The sequence below is a fragment of the Rosa rugosa genome, chromosome 6 (genome assembly GCF_958449725.1).
Source record: "Rosa rugosa chromosome 6, drRosRugo1.1, whole genome shotgun sequence".
Classification (NCBI taxonomy): Eukaryota; Viridiplantae; Streptophyta; class Magnoliopsida; order Rosales; family Rosaceae; genus Rosa; species Rosa rugosa.
The window spans coordinates 13,618,092-13,637,138 of NC_084825.1; the positions used below are offsets into that span (position 1 = coordinate 13,618,092).

At 39.1% G+C, this 19,047-nt stretch overlaps 2 protein-coding genes across 3 annotated transcripts; one reads left to right on the forward strand and one right to left on the reverse strand.

Moving 5' to 3' along the window:
• Positions 1 to 1,761: 1,761 nt before the first annotated feature.
• On the forward strand, positions 1,762 to 4,672 carry LOC133715384 (uncharacterized). Its single transcript, XM_062141871.1, has 2 exons — positions 1,762 to 2,023; positions 3,616 to 4,672. The coding sequence occupies exons 1-2, from the start codon at positions 1,943 to 1,945 to the stop codon at positions 4,411 to 4,413; spliced, it is 879 nt and encodes a 292-aa protein (XP_061997855.1). The 5' UTR covers positions 1,762 to 1,942; the 3' UTR covers positions 4,414 to 4,672.
• Positions 4,673 to 7,377: 2,705 nt separating this feature from the next.
• Positions 7,378 to 15,022, reverse strand: LOC133715631 (SAC3 family protein C). 2 transcript variants are annotated; one of them, XM_062142188.1, is made up of 9 exons: positions 14,803 to 15,020; positions 14,595 to 14,695; positions 14,191 to 14,412; positions 12,725 to 12,943; positions 12,539 to 12,624; positions 12,329 to 12,425; positions 10,589 to 10,681; positions 10,339 to 10,490; positions 7,378 to 8,023 (listed from the first exon to the last, which is right to left on the reverse strand). In XM_062142188.1, the coding sequence occupies exons 1-9, from the start codon at positions 14,954 to 14,956 to the stop codon at positions 8,020 to 8,022; spliced, it is 1,128 nt and encodes a 375-aa protein (XP_061998172.1). In that variant the 5' UTR covers positions 14,957 to 15,020; the 3' UTR covers positions 7,378 to 8,019. The 2 variants fall into 2 exon arrangements, with proteins under 2 accessions (XP_061998172.1, XP_061998173.1); XM_062142189.1 differs by lacking the exon at positions 14,191 to 14,412 and having other exon boundaries at positions 14,803 to 15,022.
• Between the last annotated feature and the right edge of the window lie 4,025 nt (positions 15,023 to 19,047).

Consider the following 19,047-nt stretch of genomic DNA (forward strand, 5'->3'; position numbering starts at 1 on the left):
ATATCAATACACATCAAACAATACTATAAGCAAGAAATAAGAGAGAGAAAGAAGAGGGAATGAGAGCAGAAATCCATGAAAGTCAAGGCAAAGCTTGTCACTAGCTATTGCCATAACTTCATGACTTCTCTTGCTACCCTTATGAAGCCATGGTGTAGAGATGGTGGCCTAAATACTGAAGATGTGTGTGCCTCCTCCTTGTGCAAGCTAACAAGTGAAGAATGGAGAATCAAGGAGAGAAGAAGAAGTGAGAAGGGAGAGAACTCCCAAATTCGGCCAAAAGGCTTAGGGTGGTGAAAATGGGTCTTAAGCTTATGAAATGTGTGTGCAAATGTGCTTAATTAAATGCCTCATTGGATTCTAGGGTCAAGATTGGACTTGTACCCTAGATCCAAGGGCTCAAAAATAAGGAGAAAATGGATAAAATGAGACTAAAAAAACTTAATAAAAATGTAGAGATTTAGAAGTTTAGAAAACATTTTGAAAAATATAAAGAAAATTGGAGGGTAAAAGTGTAAGTGAGTGTGTGTCTAGTGTGAACACAAATAAATATCTCATCCACACGTGTGATGTATGTGAAGTGTGTGGTCTACTAATTATTATTGTCATTATATTCACCTTGAATTTGAAATTTGAATACAAAAATGTAATACAAATGGGCTTGGGTCTTCACTTGTGTGCTTCTTTTGTCTTGGACCTTGGATTTCTTGCTATTGGGTCAAGTTGACTTGATTGTCCCAATGATCAACCAGTTGACTTTTCGTCCTTTAGTTGGAAGTCGATTTTCTTTCTCAAATTCACCATTTCTTTTATCTTTTTCCTCTCTTGACCATAATTTCCTATAAATGAAGAAAACAAAATAATACTACGAAATAACGCTTGAATATTCACTAATTTCAAGGTAATTAGGGCTAGAAACGCACTTAAATTGTGTGTGAATCACTAATCTCCTTATAATTTAGACAAATAAAGCTTTGATTGAGGAAGAAAATAAGGATATTACATAATTCAAAACCTTTTATTGGAGGGCAACAAACATTTATTGGGGGAGCAATAAATGTTTTATTACCCCCATAAAAAGTTTATTGCCCCTAAATCTGTGCATAGGAAAATAGGAGGAGAGGAAAATAGAAAGCGCCCCAAGCCCAATTGATGAACACTCTTTGATCCCAAAACACAGCGTTTTACTCCAAATTCAGAAACCCCCAACCTAAAATGTGTTGTGTTACTGTGATTAGAAGTTACGGCGACTTGACGATGACAGAGGTGCCGATACGGATCTCCTCGACTATGTCTCCGATCTGGAGCATGTCATCGGTCCACTTGTCGGCTTTGGATAGCGAGTTGCAAGCTTGTATTGTCCCTCTTCTTCTACCTCCTCCGCTAGCTTCAGATGCTGCTGCTGCTTCTTGGTAGGCTCGGAAACCTTGGATTGAGCCTCGACGGCGGCGCTGAATAGAGAGAGAGAGAGAGGGCACCGAGCCTTGACGACTGCGCGGAGGAGGGAGAGGGCACCGAGCCTTGACGACGGCGTGGAGGAGGGAGGGGGAGAGAGAGAGAGAGAGAGAGAGAGAGAGAGAGAGAGAGAGAGAGAGAGAGAGAGAGAGAGAGTGAGTGGCAGTGACTGTAGTTTATTAATTAAGATGATGGTAAAATTATCATTTTACTTTAAATTAAGGTTGTGGAAATAAAAATACATTGGCGAGTAAATTGGTTAATTTTGACCCATTATTGGTGTTTTAGGTCAAGAATCCTATTTAATTTTCACGGGAGCTGTGGACTTGTGGTGCCGCCATAAAAGGTAAAGTCGCACAGAACTCGAGTCACTCGACTGTGGAGAGAAGCAAGAATTACAAAATAGGGCAATCAAATACTGATCGTCTCCGTTGATGGCTCATAAGAATGCTCACTCTCCCTAGATATTAAAACCTCTAATGCATGGATGCGTGTATGTTACATTCCCAGAGAAGCATCCAAAGAAATCATCCTGTTAAACAAGCACTCAAGAGCTAATATGGGCAAGGTTAACTCTAACTCCATTGATTTCTTAATGTCTGGCTTTTCTCTTTTTAAGTAGTTGCTTAGGTTGTCTGGAAATTGCTAATGGGATTGTGTTTCAGGAAACACATGTGTTTTATGTCTCCTTGATGCTTCTAATTTGAATGGTCTTCTATTCATATTACTCCTGTATACAGTTTGTGGCACTTTCAGTTTAGCTAAAGGAAAAACTCTCTGGGTACCATTATATATAATGTTTATGCGTTTCTGCAGATTCCAGAATGATTTGTATACATAGGAGATACGACATTAACTAGATCACTTGGTTATTCTCTTTTTGATGAACACTCGGTGTTTATAATGTACTTGAGTAGTCTTCCGATATAAGTGGTGTACATATTTGAAATTAGAAGCATGTTAGCTTGTTTCGGGCTCGGGCTTACCTCTTAATTGCCCCCTATGTTGGTGTCATCTTTGCTTTCGCTTCTTCATTTGTACTCAAATGTAAGTGGAGTTGCAGGTGTTAACCTCATCTTTGTTTTGACGGGACAAATTTTTCTTGTTTGTGAATGAGAGATCCTTATCTTGTTTCTGTATCTTTTACATTTCATTGTTTGAATGCCATATCTTTGATTAGTTCTTGAAGGTCCAAGTAAAATTGGGAAAATGAAAGAAAAAGAAGTATGAGTAATATACGTACCCAAAACTGAGAACATAGTATTTCTATAACATGATTTTTCTGTTATGTAACAAGAGATGAAGAGCTGTTAAATTAGTGTTGATTGCCGTAATGCAAGAGATCATAATCTTTCTTCATTTTATCTATATGATGATTTCTGCCTGATTTTGTTCTTCCCCTGAAACACATTGCGTGCACTTTTCTATGATAGTATCAGTGCGTCTATTTACTCATGTAGTTGTTCTGGTCATCGTTTTAGTTTTGGAATTTCTAGGAAAGTGCTTTCTCTAATTGTACTGGGGTAATGTATCGTATAAATGTGCCGTCTTAGTAATATGAATGTTAACATGATGTATTAGATGGTCTGACCTTCCTTCATTAAATTTGATTCAGTGTTTTTATTTTGTTCCTTCTTTGTGCGAATCAATTTACTTCATAATATTAATGACCAGGTGGCAGATATTCATTGTTCTGATAAACTTAGTTGGAAACTTGGAATAATAGTATGGTGAATAATAAGGTCTAAGTGATACCGATTTGACTTTGAGAGCAAAAGATCAGAAAATAAGATATAATAATAATTGATGATCGAGAATTGTAACCTGTTTGTGACATTCTCATTGGCCTGATGCATATTTGTATAATTACTTGAATTGGTTTGTTTCTGTTTTACTTTTGTGAAGTACAAGGAAAGCAAATTGGACTCTGTTTCATCCTTCTTGATAACTATGCCATACTTTGGAAATGACAGCGACACATCACATCTGAGCTTTTGGAGTAGACTATGCAATCTGATATCATATTCTTAGGTTAGGAGACTCCATGGTAATTGTTTATGGATGGTAGAATGTTGATGACTGACCGCACTTAGTGTTGTGAATATTTCCTGTTGATTTTGCACTTGAATGGAAGCTAATGTTTCATTTGTTAAAATTCAGCAAGATACTAGAACAGGTGGAGCTACTTCATCCACTACTGGCCTTCCACATGATGAGGAGGTGGCTAAGTTGTTTCAAGCCTTACTGCGAATAGCTTCCCTCGAGCTTGAGGGCACAAACGGGTTCAATAGGAGGCTGAAATTTTTGAAGATGTTCATTAGTCTGTCACCCCCGGAGTACGCGGGAAATCTTGATAATTCTTTGGAAGGGCTGGAGTGGTTACGAAGGGTAAAGCAATGTTTTGATGTTCTTGATGTACCTGGAGACCTAAGAGTTGGGTTTGCAGCCTATACTCTTACTGGAGCGGCTGGCTACTGGTGGGATTTTGTTAAAAGGACCTGTGATGTGGAATCGATGAATTGGGATGACTTTGAGAAGATATTTTTGAATAGGTACTATCCTGAGTCTTTAAGGCGAGCTAAAGTAGAAGAATTTCTCAATTTGACACAGGGGGAAATGACAGTTTTTCAGTACGAGTCTAAGTTCATTGAATTATCATGGCATGCACCTAATGTTCTGACTTCGGATAAAGATATGGCAGGGAAGTTTTTACGCGGGTTGAGGCCTTCCATCGGTATCGGTTTACCTGGTTTTGTGCATAATACTTATCACGAGGCAGTGGAAGCAGCACTGATGGCAGAAGAAATTGAAAATTTCGAGTATCAGAGTGTGCAAGAGTCATTTGAGGGAGCTTCTGGTAGAGGGGGAAAAAGGAAAAGGAAGCAGTATACTTACCACAACTGTGGTCAGCCTGGTCATATTCGGCCTCATTGCCCATATAATCCGCCATCTTCCTGACTGTAATATTGAAGCGAAACATATGCCGTCGTTTTTTGAGAGCTTTACTTGTCAAAATCTCATCATGATGATGAAAAGAAAGAATCAATGATACGATGTGCTTGTGCTAGCAGCTAGCCAGTGATATTAGTTTTGTTGGTGTTTTGATATGCGAGGGAGGTATGTTAATTTTTGATTTTATAACTCTTGGGTAACTGTCATGGTTTTTATTTGTCTGTGGCTTCCTTAGACATATGAAATGGGGAAACTTAAAGTGTGACTTGTGCCTTTTTATGGGGGAAATTTCCCTTATTATTATGCCTTTTTTTTTTCTTTTTCTTTTCTTTCCTGCATATATACGGTCAATTAACTGAACTGCAAGAACCAAATGAATTAATACAAAAGAATGCGCTTGAATCCAACTTCAGCTGCAAGTCATGGTGGCCAGTGTCCTTTCAGGTTCACATAAAATAAGTCACTCTCGAACACCAGTGTCTTCATATTTTTTATTTTTCATTTTTATTTTTTAAGAACTACCAAAGTTAGATCCATATGATTGATTACATTCACGTAGAACATTCCTCTTTAGTAGATGTTGTTTCTTATAATGTGATAACCTAGTTTGGTCCTCTTCTACGATACCCAACTGTTCCAGTTTGGATCAACTTCTTTAGTGTCGCAGTCATGTGGTGTTGTAGGTTGTCTTCTTTATGTTAACTTACTCATGGAAACTAAAAGGAGAATTTTGTATGCTCGTAGTGGTGTTGAAATTGATGCTTTTGAGTTTGGCATGCATGTATTTTAACTCACTAGCGGAAATTAGAAGCAGAGTTTGGAATATATGCTTGTAGAAGTTGATGCTTCTGAGAAGCATGTTGGCTCTGTTGGGGTAATAACAGAACCTTGGTGAGCTATTGGCAAATTTGGTGACTGAGTTTGCTTTAGATTGATTTCATTAAGCAAATGGGAGATTTCAAAATACTTGCAGAGCTGCTGCTCCTGCACATTACAGAGGGCTTTTTCTTGCTTTTCTGAATACTCATATAGACTACAAATATTCTATTTAAACTAGGAGGGGATGATTCTAGAAACTAACAGAGTTCCAAGACAATGGAATTCTAGAGGACTCTAGCTATCACAGACAACACATTTAATGCTAATCTTGGAAACACAAGATTACAAATTAGTGAAATTACTCTTGACACCCGCTCTTACTTTGTAATCTTCTACATGGCACCAAATTTCACCTTGGTGACTGACTTGGTCAGGACTTAAGCTGGTTGATCATAGGTGTTAATGAATCTCAAGCAAATTTCTCCTTTGCTCACCTATTCTCTGATTTTATGATATCTGAGCTCAACGTGCTTAGTGTGATTATGGAAAACTGAATTCTTAAACAAGGATATAGCAGACATGTTGTCACAATAGATTCTTGTAGACTCTTCTTGCTCCAGCTGCAAATTCTTGAGAATTCTCCTTAGCCAAGCAGCTTCACATGCACATTCATTTGCTGCAATGTATTCAGCTTCAGTAGATGACAATGCCACTGTGTCTTTGCTTGTTTGAGCCCCAAGAAATCACATTTGATCCCAAACAAAAATTATAACCTGATGTGCTCTTCCTATCATCAAGACAACCGCCCAATCACTATTGGTGTATCCGACCGGCTTGGCACCATTTTCTCTCATATTTGATCTCATGTTTCTTTATCCCTTGTAGCTACCTTAATATTCTTTTAGCTGCTGCATGATGGAACTTTCTTGGCTCATTCATGAACCTTGAAATAACACTCACCGGATACAGTAAGTCTGGTCTTGTTGGTGAGACAAATCAGCGATCCAACCAAGCTTCTATACATCTTTGCATCTATTTTCTCTCCCCCATCATCTTTCCACAATTTTTCATTGAAGGCCATGGGTGTGGAGACCAATTTTCACAATCTGCCATGTGATACTTCTTGAGCAAATCTTCAGTATACTTCTCTTGAGAAAGGAAAATCTCTCCTTTCTTTTGCTCAACTTGAATTCTGAGAAAATATCTCATAAGTCAGTCATTTCAAATTCCTTCATCATATTTTCTTTAAAATCATCCATCAATCTCATATCGGAAACAAAGTAAATCAAATCATCAACATAAAAGCAAACGACAAGAATTTCAGTATCTTCTTTCTTCACATATACACTCGGGCTCCTCTCGTATCCATTTTAAAGAAAATAACCATCAACTCTTCTGTTCCGTGCGCAAGGGGCTCGCTTTAACCCGTACAACGCCTTCCGAAGCCTGTATACTTTTTCTTCCTTCCCTTTCACTTCAAAACCTTGAGGCTGCTCTACACAGAAATCTAATAGGTCGCCATTATCTCTTTCATCAGGTCTGGTATCTTTGCTTGAGGTTGATTCCTCCCCTGATGAGGAAAGTCCATGCCAATGTCCCGTGATTCTTGTAATTCAAAACGCTCATAACCAGCTAGGTGTGGTGTTGTAGGAGGCACATAACCAAGGCTGAGGGAGCTACTTTCTTTTCTTCAAGGAAGCTAGAGTATGTATTAAGTTACTAGTACTCAGGGTCTCGAGGACATATAAGATATCTTTCCCAATCGCAACTGTCAGGATCAGGGTGGCCGCCCTCCCAATCATGACACTTGCAAGCTACCATATACTCTCGCCCAAGCTTTTCGCCCGACACGACCAAGTTGTGGTACGGGCAATTGTAATCTCAATGCTCATCTTCCCTCCTACAAATCTTACAGTATTGAACCACCAGACGACAACGGGGACTGCCAGATCCGGAAGCAGAGGAGGAGTGGGTCTTGATCTTGCTCAACTCACTTCCAATTCCAAATCCCAAGACCTCCTCCTACTGTTGCTGTGTTTTCTTTTTCAGTCTCGCTTTGTCAATTGTCAGACTCCCTAAAAATTTATAGGTACAAAAAAGCGAATTTAGTGATATATAGTTCATGTACCATACGAGAATTTTACTCTCGAAAAAGAATACTTGGCACTACAAAGGAATTACATGTAGTTTTATAGGTCTATTACATGCTTGAAAGTTACAACATCACCATGTGTCAAAGGCAAGAAAGTTGGGGAGTAGACAGTGTTTGCACATCCCACATTGGTAATACAGTCATTTACAGTACATTAGACGTGTTCGTTAATAAACTTTCTCGAAGCTTCCTCAGAAGAATGAGTTGACGAGAAATATGAACCGAGTCGTGAGCAGCGCACTTTGGATGATAGCAAGGAAGTAGAAGTCTCTGATACACATCCAAAATGGACTTTACATCTTCAGTCAGAATATTGCAGTCACTCAAATATCAAAGTCAACATACCTACATACTCCATTTTGGGCAATAACTTCCTTGAGATATTAAACTCCCATGGATACTCGCACAATCATCACACCTCATATCTGGCTAGCTTAAGATTTACATCATTGCTACCATCTGAAGAACAATGCTTATCAACGTTATCATTTCCAATTAGAAGAATCAGACCTTTCTACGCTTATATCAACAGTTGGATTGTCTGCTTGAACTCAGAAGCACGAGTCTTTGCCACAAGCAGAAAATATCTTTCCATATTCATCCCCATAATGATTAGCTTCTTATCCTCAACTTTTGTTTCATTACCTGAAATTAGACAGATAATAAAGAGAACATCAAGCTCGATACATGCAAAGCCAACAAACAAAAACCGTAAATACAAATGAAAGAACTTCCTAGAGAAAAAAAAAAAAAATTAGGAATTACAAAGGAATACATGATCACTTGACTCGATAGAGAGGGTGGGAAACAAGAAAAGGAGACATTTAAAAAGGAGCAGAGACCATCTCTCTGGAAGCTAAAAAAAAAAATATATATATATATATATATATGGAGGCGTTCCAAAGAGGACGTCCGCACTTTCGTTAAAGTGCGGACGGCGCTGCTGCAGCTCGGCTCGGGGCGCGACGGAGCGGCGGAGGTTGCCGGAAGGACGCCAGGGGTCGGGCGGAGAGGTCTGTAGTCGGTGGAGTCGCCGGCGACGTCGTTGCAGCGCTGCCCAGAAAACCTGCAGTTGCAGGTCGGGTTGCTGCCCAGAACCTGCAACTCGGACCTCCTCCGACCTCGAACGCTGCCCAGACCCGTCCGCCAAGCCTCCGGCCTCCGTCCGCCAAGCCCCGAGCCACCGTCGCCGCCTGGAACGCCGCTGCTGCGTCGCCGTCCGCACTTTAGCAAAGTGCGGACGTCCGCTTCAGAACCGGCCTGTATATATATATATGTATATATTATTATAAAAAAATAATAATAAACAGATTATACACTTCCCTTAATTATCATCGAGTCTGTCACAATTTTGTCTATGATTGTAATTACCAACATCCTATAAATTCTTTTCAACATGAATGACGTGACAATTTTCACAAACAATGGTTTGTAAACTTGGATAACCTACCCATGGAGCTCTAAATGGTGAACTTTTCTCTCATACCTATAGATAGAACTGTATGGGTCAAAGAATGTCTACAGACTGAAATTGACTAAATTGTAGCATATGGCTTTTTACTCGCCATTCAAACTGATCAGTTTCTGTTGTACCAACAAAACAAGATTAATCATGAATCTGATAGAGCTATCTGATGGCAAAAGAAAATGTACAAGTTAACTACCAAGGAAACTCCATCATCTCCGGCAAACCTACCCAAATCCAGATGTATTTACTACCTGTAAACAAAGTTTCCGAGATCTACCCAAGTCATCTATCTGAATAACTTTCACTGTATATTTATTCAGTCTGCACATTACTCTGAGAAAAATCGAAACACCATGTGTCTGTGCTTCTTTCTGCTACTATAACTCTTACATTCGCAGCAAGCAGCAAAAGCACCAAATATATCAAAATTAAAAACTTGCAAATGAATCCTCAAATATCAGTCCAAGAAACCAATTTTACCAATCGAAAGACAACTAGAGCAAGACTCCAACCCCAAACTGGTACTGGCCACCTGGCGGACCTGCTCTATGGCTCACTAGCATAGCCCAAAAGCAGCAAAAAATCAAACTTCCCATCTCTTCACTGTTTTTGTCCCCCTTTTTTTTTTTTAAAGAAAAAACAACTCCATTAATAGAAGGAACCAGGGTACATTCAGAACATTCGCCAAGGCAGCCTTTAATAGTATACAACAAATGCCATAGCAGCAACTGAAAGTAGTTCCCTAGCCAGAAGCTCATCTAAGGAACAGATGCTCACTTCTTGAAAAGACAAAACAAACTAGGGCATAAACAACTAAACCTAGAAAAAACAAAATCGGAACACCAAGGTGCAAAGGAACACTTATTTCCCAGGTGTATAAGACTGGCCACTGCGAAAAGTAAAGACAACCAACGCCATAGTGTAAAAGCCCCCAACCTCACCTGCCCAATGTTAAGTAAGAAATGAGGGTGGTAAAACACCTTCCATCTTGTTCTGAAGACAACCAGGCCCAAAGACACAAACCCAGCTGCTGAATTGACTTTCAATTGGATCAACAAATTCAACCTGAAGTACAACCTAGACTCGACCCCAAACCCAACGGCCCAAAACGGGATGTCCCATCTTCTGATCTGCAGCGTCCGGCTTCTGGTTAAACCAGCAGAGCAACCAACCCTCCACATCTACCTGACCACCTGAACCTTCGGCGGCCGGACCAACAGGTAAGCCATTCCAACCATCTGCTCACAGTTACACTAAGCTCACTATTGTACAAAGTGAGCTATTGTACCATAGTTCTCTCATGTTCGCAACAAGTTTTTCAACAGTATGACAAAACTAATTTTGCAGAACACTTTGCGTGGAAAAATAAGCCATCTTAGAGATAAACTCATAAAAGTGTTTTCATTCCTGAAAACCTTCAGGAACAAAACTGAAACAATGTATGAGGATGTTGATGCTGGAGGACTTGTAGTTGGAACAAGTTTGAAGTTACCTCTCAAATTGTTCCATGCCCCAAAACCTGTAGTTTTGAGACCCATCCTTGGGATGACAAAAGGTCGTTTGCTTAGTGGGCAACAAATTATGTCCTTCATCAGTGCAAATTTGAAGACCACAGGATTTGAGAAAAGATTCCAAATCTGATTCCTGAAGCAACATATGGGTCAAGCTTAATATATAAATAAATAAATAAATAATTACATTTACAGCTAATATATATGAGTATCCAGTTATTGATAAACTACCTTCATAATCAAGAGTTTGGATAAATGCGACAGAGGATATGGATGAAGCTTATAGCCACCACTATTGATGCATGACACAGCTAAAACTCGAACCTGTAGTAGTTAAGAAACAGAAGAACAAAAAGAGTCAACTATTTTAACATTACAAACATTAAAGCAAGTGAACTAAAATGTTGTTACAAGTAAATGAGACTTGGAACTGAAGATGAACAAAATTCATGGTCCAAAAGATACAATAACAATTAACTAAAAAAAAGAAGTAAACATAATTCATTTAATTATAAAAAAATAATCATATGACCTCAAGATTCATTTGTTTAGGTACCCTCACCTCATGGTAAATATACAATCAAGTCAGCTACAGGAATACAGATTCAACCTTCTTTCAATGTTTGTTCTAAAATCCTTTCTAACATCAGGAAACTGGAGCAGCCTCCCAAAATGAATTTAGCATTGTTATTTTTTTTTTCAGAAAAGATTTCACTCAGATCAATTCTGTCCAGATTTACAGGTGTTCTAGATGTCTGTCCTATGTTCCACACTCACTCTGAAACGGTAGATCATCATTTTAGAATTGTCCCTGTGCTAATTCAGTTTGGTCACCTGTCATGATCTCGGTCAGTTTTGTTCCCTTGGTTCTGACGATAATGCAAAAATAATTTATTGGCTTGTTTCCCATTGGACTTCACAGTTTTAATCTATGGAGGAGTGTATTACTATATGTAAGAAACTTAGGGATCAGAGGAATACACTCCTTTTCCACAATAAATTAAACAATGTTAGAGAAGCAGTCATTCATTTTCCAAATTCCAAAGAGTCTGGGAAGCAAACAAAACTGCTATTCATAAACATAGGAAAAAAGTAAATAAAATAGCAGGTTACAAACTGAATTTTGATGGTCCAACTTCGTTAGCAGGACAAACATCAGTGGGTTTTATTATCAAGGATTGTGTTGGTCGAGTGGTGGTTGCAGGTTTCAAGCCTTTGGTGTATGCTTTGGTTCTCCCAGAGGAAGCTCAGGCTTTGAACATCTCCAGATAAGTTCTCTGGAATTCTCAAATTCTAATCAATAATCTGAATCAAAGAGCTTAAGTCCCTTGAAGGACTGCTTGTATAGTTGTGGACATTCCCTTCGTTTGCAAGGTATGCTCCTCTCTGGTTTTCCAACTTATGCAAATCAACCCTTCCAACTGAATTCTCCCACATCATTGCACCCTCCCTGAAGAGCTTTTTCCGCAAAGACACAACAACTTCACAGTGCACGAAAATATGATCAACAATCTCCTCCTGTGATTTACACAATACACACCAGTGGGAGGAGAAGCAACAATTTGGTCTCCTTTGCAGAACATCGCAAGTATTCACTCTCCCGTGTGCCACAAGCCGTACGTATTGTGAAGGCCACTTCTTAGCGGACAATTTGCCAATCTTGGTCATAAAATTAGCCAACCTTGTATTTGGTTTAATAATTGTCCCAAGCACATGTACCCTAATATGTGTTTTGATGCTTGTACGCTTATGGTCCCATGGGGATAATTAGTTTAATGTTGTTTTGAATGAAAAAGGAAGAACCATACCACCTCAGAGCATCCAGCATTTAAAAAGAGTAAAAGACTAGCCAATGTAAGTGCAAAACTGCCTAAGCGATCTTCTTTTTCTATTGGGTCATGCAAGTTGGTCCATAGAGTTCAAAATTGCAAACCCAAAAAAGTAATGATAACATGATAGAAAGTCATTTACCTCATCTACATAAGGCTCAATAATGCAGTATTGAAGATAAGATGCCTCAGCTGCTACAGTACTTAAGAAACGTTTATAGTTACCCATCCGAAAATATCTGTTACATAAACAGTTTCATGCCAAGAATTAAAAGCAGTTTTTGTTCAACAACAAAAAAACGAAAAAAAAAAAAAAAATCAATCAAATCAATCAAAAGGGAGTGGAAATTACCGTAAAATCTTTCGGGAAAAATGCATTTCCTTTGACTTGATTATCGAAGAAGGCACATGACTAAACCACCAAGAAAGTGACTCCCCCTAGGACCAGAACAAGCTATAATTTATATATAGAGGACTACATACAAAGAGCTATAAGAACTGAAAGAAAATAAATAAACATAGATGAATAGAGATCAACCAGGGGTTGGCTATGAGAACCAAGATGAAGTAGCACATAAAAAGAACAAAACTCAGCCTCATTTTCATAAGTAGAATTGGAATGACGATTTGCGCCATACAGATTAAATAGAGATGTCAAGGTCTTTGCAAGCTGCTCCAGGTTGAGGTGATGCATTGGAGAAGTATTTTGACTGCTGCAACCTCGAAGCTTATGAAGAGAGATGATATGAAATTTAACCTGTACAACAAACACTAGATTAATAACATCATTTGGAATTTCAAACTACTAAATAAATCGCAAAAATAAATAAATAAATAAAACAAGAAATAGTGGGTACTATATATACTATTGGCATGGCTGCGCCAAGAAAAGCAAAAAAAAAATTGCATTCCCTGGTCAAAGATTCAAATGAAATGATTTCCCAGCTATGAACTTGCTTAATATTGCATGCCAAGATAATCCAACAAAAAGGACCTATTTGGTCTCTGGAAATTTAGCAACATGTGAACTTTTCCCTGATATAATAATAAAAAAAGGACCATTACACTACAAAGATATGTTGCAAAATCCACGTAATGAATAGAATTTGTGAGGTTCCAAAATGGAACTCATTTTTCTGATATATCCATAGCTTTACAGAGTGTGCCTTAATACTGTAGTCCCTAGTGTCTGTACTTGGGTTTGATGCTTACAACAACTTTCAGGAATAGCAGTTTCCATATTGTTCTTACTATTATTTTCTTGGAAAATTATGACCACAAAATTTCTTATCTGGGAACGATTCACATTTCTATCTGCATAAACAATGTTCTAGAAAAATCTATAAAACAGGAGACAGAGTGACAAAAAAATTAAGAGAGCGGGAGAAAGAGAGTAAAGCTATGATGAATCATTTATTTCCTGATGTGTGTGTGTGTGTGTGTGTGTGTGTGTGTGTGTGAGAGAGAGAGAGAGAGAGCATGGATTGTGTGTTCCTATCTAAAAAAAAAGCCTTCATCTTTTTGGTTTATTTAACCTAAGTTAATCTCCAACTTGAGATGTGTACTTCACACAAGCCAGTGTCAAAATGCCCACCACTACGTCATAATGCCCACCAGAAAAAGCAGCAAAAAGATAAACTGCAATCTGTGCTGTGAGTTATGAGACCCAGAATGCTGATCAGCATGTACAAATACTGTTCTGGCTCAATTAATACCATTAAGGATCAAAGAATCATCAAACATAATCACTACAGGGCATTGGCTAATTACTCTCTTTCTCTACGTACACGCAAATGTGTGTGTATGTGTATTATGTATATATACTTGTGATAGGTGTGTATCCAAACTTGAACTACAGAAATTGTGAGAAACACCTTAGGTGTGGCCAGGTTCAAGTTCCTGTAATCCACACTCTTTTTATTTTGCCATTCTTCTTTTTTAAGTTGAACAACATTAATGTTGTATTTGGCTACTCTTATGGGTGGTTTTGCAAGGAAATCATACCATTTCCTGATACATGTGAATTGCTTTCTCGCCACCAATATTCTGCATGCTAAGATCTTGCCTTATGGACCTTGTTCGATCAAAGAGGAAGTCGTGAATCACTTCAAAAGGATAGTCTTCAGAATCAAACAACTCTAAGAGGTAATTTAAAGTATCCTCCAAAACAGGGAGCGGCCGAACATCTGATGCTTGAACTTGTTTGGTGGACATAGTTCTGAAAAACTAGCGGAAGAAAAAAAAAAAAACATGTCTTAGCTCTCCTATTTGCATTTACATATACAATGTATGTTGTTTTAGTGCACTCCATCGTAAAATCGGATTCAATTGCACACACAACAGCCGTATTACAAGAGCATATAGCGATGACATGTTAAAGAGTTAAAAGAGTAAATCTATCTTGTTACCTTTTTAACTGCAATGGATGGCGATGAGCGAGCTGGATTTCCATTTAGCCTCTCAAAGGTAGCTAAATCGCGAAGGCGCTCCCGCTGTGCCCTTTCTGCTTCTGCGTTATACGACAACAACAATCAGCATCATCAAGTAGAATAGAATAGAGCAATCAAATCAATTAGGTTAGGATTAGGAGGGAGTTATGGAGGTTGGTTAGTTCACCTGGGCACATCAAAGTGCAAGTACCCACTATGGGGGGAACATCGGAAACGGCGACGTTTTCCACTTTCTCGGCGGAACTAGTTCCACCTCTGCTCCAGGATCTTGAACCCCGAGAAGAAGAAGAAGAACGGTTTCGACGGCCTCTTCTCTCCATGCCTTCACTCTTAAGAGTCAGTCGAGAGTCTTTGAAATTCGATTTGATCTCTATTAATAAAGGGAGGCCCCCCTTTGCTACCCACTTTTGGATTTAGCAGAAGACAATGGGCATTGGTCGAAATTACTGACATGTCCTTGATTACATTCTTAACAAAGAAATAGGAAGAGAGGTTATTTTTGAAATTTACTCATTAAAGAATTCCGGCCAGCAAAAGCGAGTTCTGGGATGCTACTAGAGGTGGCAAACGGGCCGCTAAGCACGAGCACGGCACGGGCCCGGCACGCTTGAAAGAGGTCCGGCACGGCCCAAGCCCGTTAGTGACCCGGCACGACCCGAGCACGTTAGAATAACGGGCCGGGTTGGGCCTAGGAATATTGGCCCATTGGCCCGGCCCGGCCCGAGCCCGTGATGGGCCCGGCACGGCCCGAGTACGACATATTGTGGGCCGGCCCGTTACAAATACAAAATTTCATTTTGTTTTTAAAAATATTTAAAAACCACAATGATGAGATTTGAATATTAGACATCTTTTTTAAAATCTCATGACAATTCCACCAATGCTATTTCTTTATATTGTCTAAATAGTGAAATAAAACATTATATCCTTGTTTTGACATAAAGTATTTTTTCTAATCTCATAATAATACAACTATAGAATGAAGGAAAGAATAATATGATACTAAATCTTCATTATATTAATAAAGATTAATCTCACAATAATATACTACAAGCAATATATTTTGAGTTATTTTTTTCTTTCTTTCTATCTTGTAGTGGAATATAAAAAATATTAGAAAACTAATCTTAAAAAGCTAAGATTAAGAAAAATATTGTAGATCTTAATTTATTTTAATTTTTTTAATAGTTAAATAAAATTAATTTTTATTTATTCAAATTAAGATTTAAAAATCGTGCTTTATAGTGGGTAGGCACGAGCATGGCCCGTTTATTGACCCGGCACGAGCACGGCCCAGCACGATATGGACTTGGGCTATGGGCCGGACCGGGCTTAATGTTTAAGTAAATGGGCCGGCACGAGCCCGGCACGATAATAAATGGGCCGGCCCAAACACGGCACGAAGCACGACTAGGCCCGCTTAAAATGGGCCGGGCCGGGCCAGGCTGGCCCGTTTGCCACCTCTAGATGCTACAGAAGATGGTTCTGAAGCACTTAGGAAGGCCATAACTCGCAGTTCAATTAACCGAAATGCAATGTGACCACTCGTTTTTATAGGATTTTTCGAGAGACATGCAAATGGTAAGTTGAAATAATGGATTCGAATGAAAATACAAAGAGAAATTCACCTCTGAAATAGCTATCACAAGTCGCCACAAACTTTATATGACCATAACTTTATGCTCGGGTGTTCGTTTGGGGCAAATTTTTTTATCTTTTTTTAATTTGATGTAGCTCGTCTAGATCTATACGATGGCTGAAGTGGTACGAGAGGGGATGGGGGAGGGGGGAGGAGGCCTTGCCTGTAGGGGGTCAGATGTCAGGCAAGCACAACTCCCCTATAAAACATATCATACTTAAATGGCCAAGGCAGGGAGAAACATCAAAATATCCGAGGAGACTAAATGGCCATAACTAATTTAATATAAGGTATAAAATCGATATTTTCTGCAAAGACACGGGGGTGTATTCATTTAGAGTGTGTTTAGATGAGAGAAAAAATGATGGAATTTAATTGAAAATGAGGATTTCATAATTCCTAAAACCAATTCCATCGTTTGGCATTATCATATTGGAAATTCTAAATTAGGGAAATGATGGAAAAGGTCACATTAGAGTGTGAAATGATAAAAAGTCACATAGTTTCCCACTTGATAAAAAGGTCCATAATCAAATTTTCAATAATATTAATTTAGTCCTTATGAATAATGAGGTTATATTAAAAAAGGTCAGTTTTCAATTTTTTTTGATTCCCATTCTACCCTTGGTATTAATATACCCGTCAAAACCAGATCATAGCTACATTTCAAAAAAAAAAAAAAAAAAAAACCAGATCACAGCACTCTCTCTCTCTCTCAGATCCACCGAAATCCGCATCACCGTCCGCCATCACTGACGAATCGGCGTCTGAAAACGACGATCTGCAGCTCTCTTCGTTCTCGTTGATGGTGACGTAAGACGTTAACATCGTATGGAACACCTTCGGCTTGTTTTACGAGTCCGCTGAGAACGTCACCATTGCCGGAGCATGACGGCCTTCCAGAGGTCCAGCATATCTCTGTTCATGTTCTTTTCCCGAATCGAAAAACCAAAATTCCGATCAATCCAATAAGCACCAGCGAGCTTCTCAGCATCAAGCTCTCGAGCTCTAATTCCCTATCAGTGAATTTGAATTTTCACAACATGCTTTTCTTCATTTCGTTTCGATTTTTGCATGTTGCGTTTTCATTTTTGAATTTTTGTTTTCTCTGCAGTCGAATTGAAGAAGCAAATCTTTAGTATGGAATCAATGCTTAATTATAGACCTATGATTATGTGTGCTGCTATATTTATATGTACTTATTGGTAGCAGCTATGATGATATTATAGATCACCTCCCTACATAATTTGAATCTGAAAGTCAATTTATGGATTTGTGTTCATACCTGAGACTAATGAGTTCTTCCATGGACAAACTTTTCTCTGTTTGTGCTTGTATTTACAAAGGCTTATCTCTATATATGGCTACTTTGCTCTTTCCTTGAAAAGGTTTCACTTGCACAGATTCTAGGTTCAGATTTGCTATTTGAAAATCAATGCTTCTATAGTGATATGATTTGGTGAATGAATTAGGTGGACGATTAGTTTGATTAGTTCAACTGACTGCTGAGCTAGGGGATGACCTAGATAAGAAAATTTTACAGACCATCTCCTTAGGTGAGGCTGGAGGAAGTTCTTCTTATATTTTATTAACTTTCAAGGATATTTGATAATAACTTGTTAGAATTATTTTGTAAATGAAGTAATGTTATTACATGTGGTTGTGGTTGTAATGAAGTAATTTTATTAGCTTCGATCGATTTTGGCGAAGACCCCTCATTCTAGAAAGATCACAATGTCCAAGTAGTTAGATATTGAATTTTTGAAGGATTAAATTCAGTTTAGTCCCTCGAACTTTAGGCCTAAAATCACTTTGGTCCCTGACTTTTTTTTTTAATCAAGATGGTCCCTGCACTTCCAATTTCCATCAGTCTAGTCCAAAATTTGACTTTGACTCTAATCGTGACGTCATACGCTGAGTTGGCACCGACAAGCATGGCCCACTGTTCAGTTTTTGACTCTTAGTTTGGACGAAATGTCCAAACTACCCTCTTCTCCTCTCTCCTCTCCTAAATCCCACAACCCTCTCTCTAACCCTAAAAACCCAGATCTCTTTGCAGCTCCGCTCAACCGCCACCATAAGCGCAACCACATCCGCTCAACCGCCACCATGAGCGCAACCCAATCCTCCTCTCCTACCTCACTTCCTGCTCTCAATCCTCTTCACCATCAAAACCAGTCTCCGACTACACTCTCTCTTTCTCTCTGTTCTCCCTCATCTTCCAATCTCCCCAAACCCACCATCTCTGTACTCTCCAGAGGCATTCCCACCACCACCCAAACCATCAAAACCATATTTCACTTCATCTTCGCCACCCAAAATCAAAATCGTAAAAAGCATCCAATCCAACCCAACCTTGTGATAAAACCCAGATGAGCCAGCTTCAAATCACTGCAAAATCCAGCAGCAGAAACCAGAAATCCACAGCTGAGCACTGTGGTGCTTAGAGACCAGCGGTGGAGGAGAGAGAATTCTAGATTTACTTTCTCTTTCCTCGAACTCTCTCTCATACAGAAACCCAGCAAAATTTGCTTCACAATCTGTTCTCTTCTGATCATTCTCCCGCTTCCCGGTGCATCTTCTGGGCGTCGTCGATGCTGCGCCTACCTACTTGAAGACAAGCGGTAGTGTTTGGGGATGTCTCGCTTCCTGAAGCCGCCGATATGAGTGGAGAGGCGGTGAGTGCCGCTATCGTAGTCGACGAAGACATGCTTCTGGAAGAGGACATGGGTTGGAGTTATTGTGTCGTGATCTAAGGCTGAAGAGGACGTG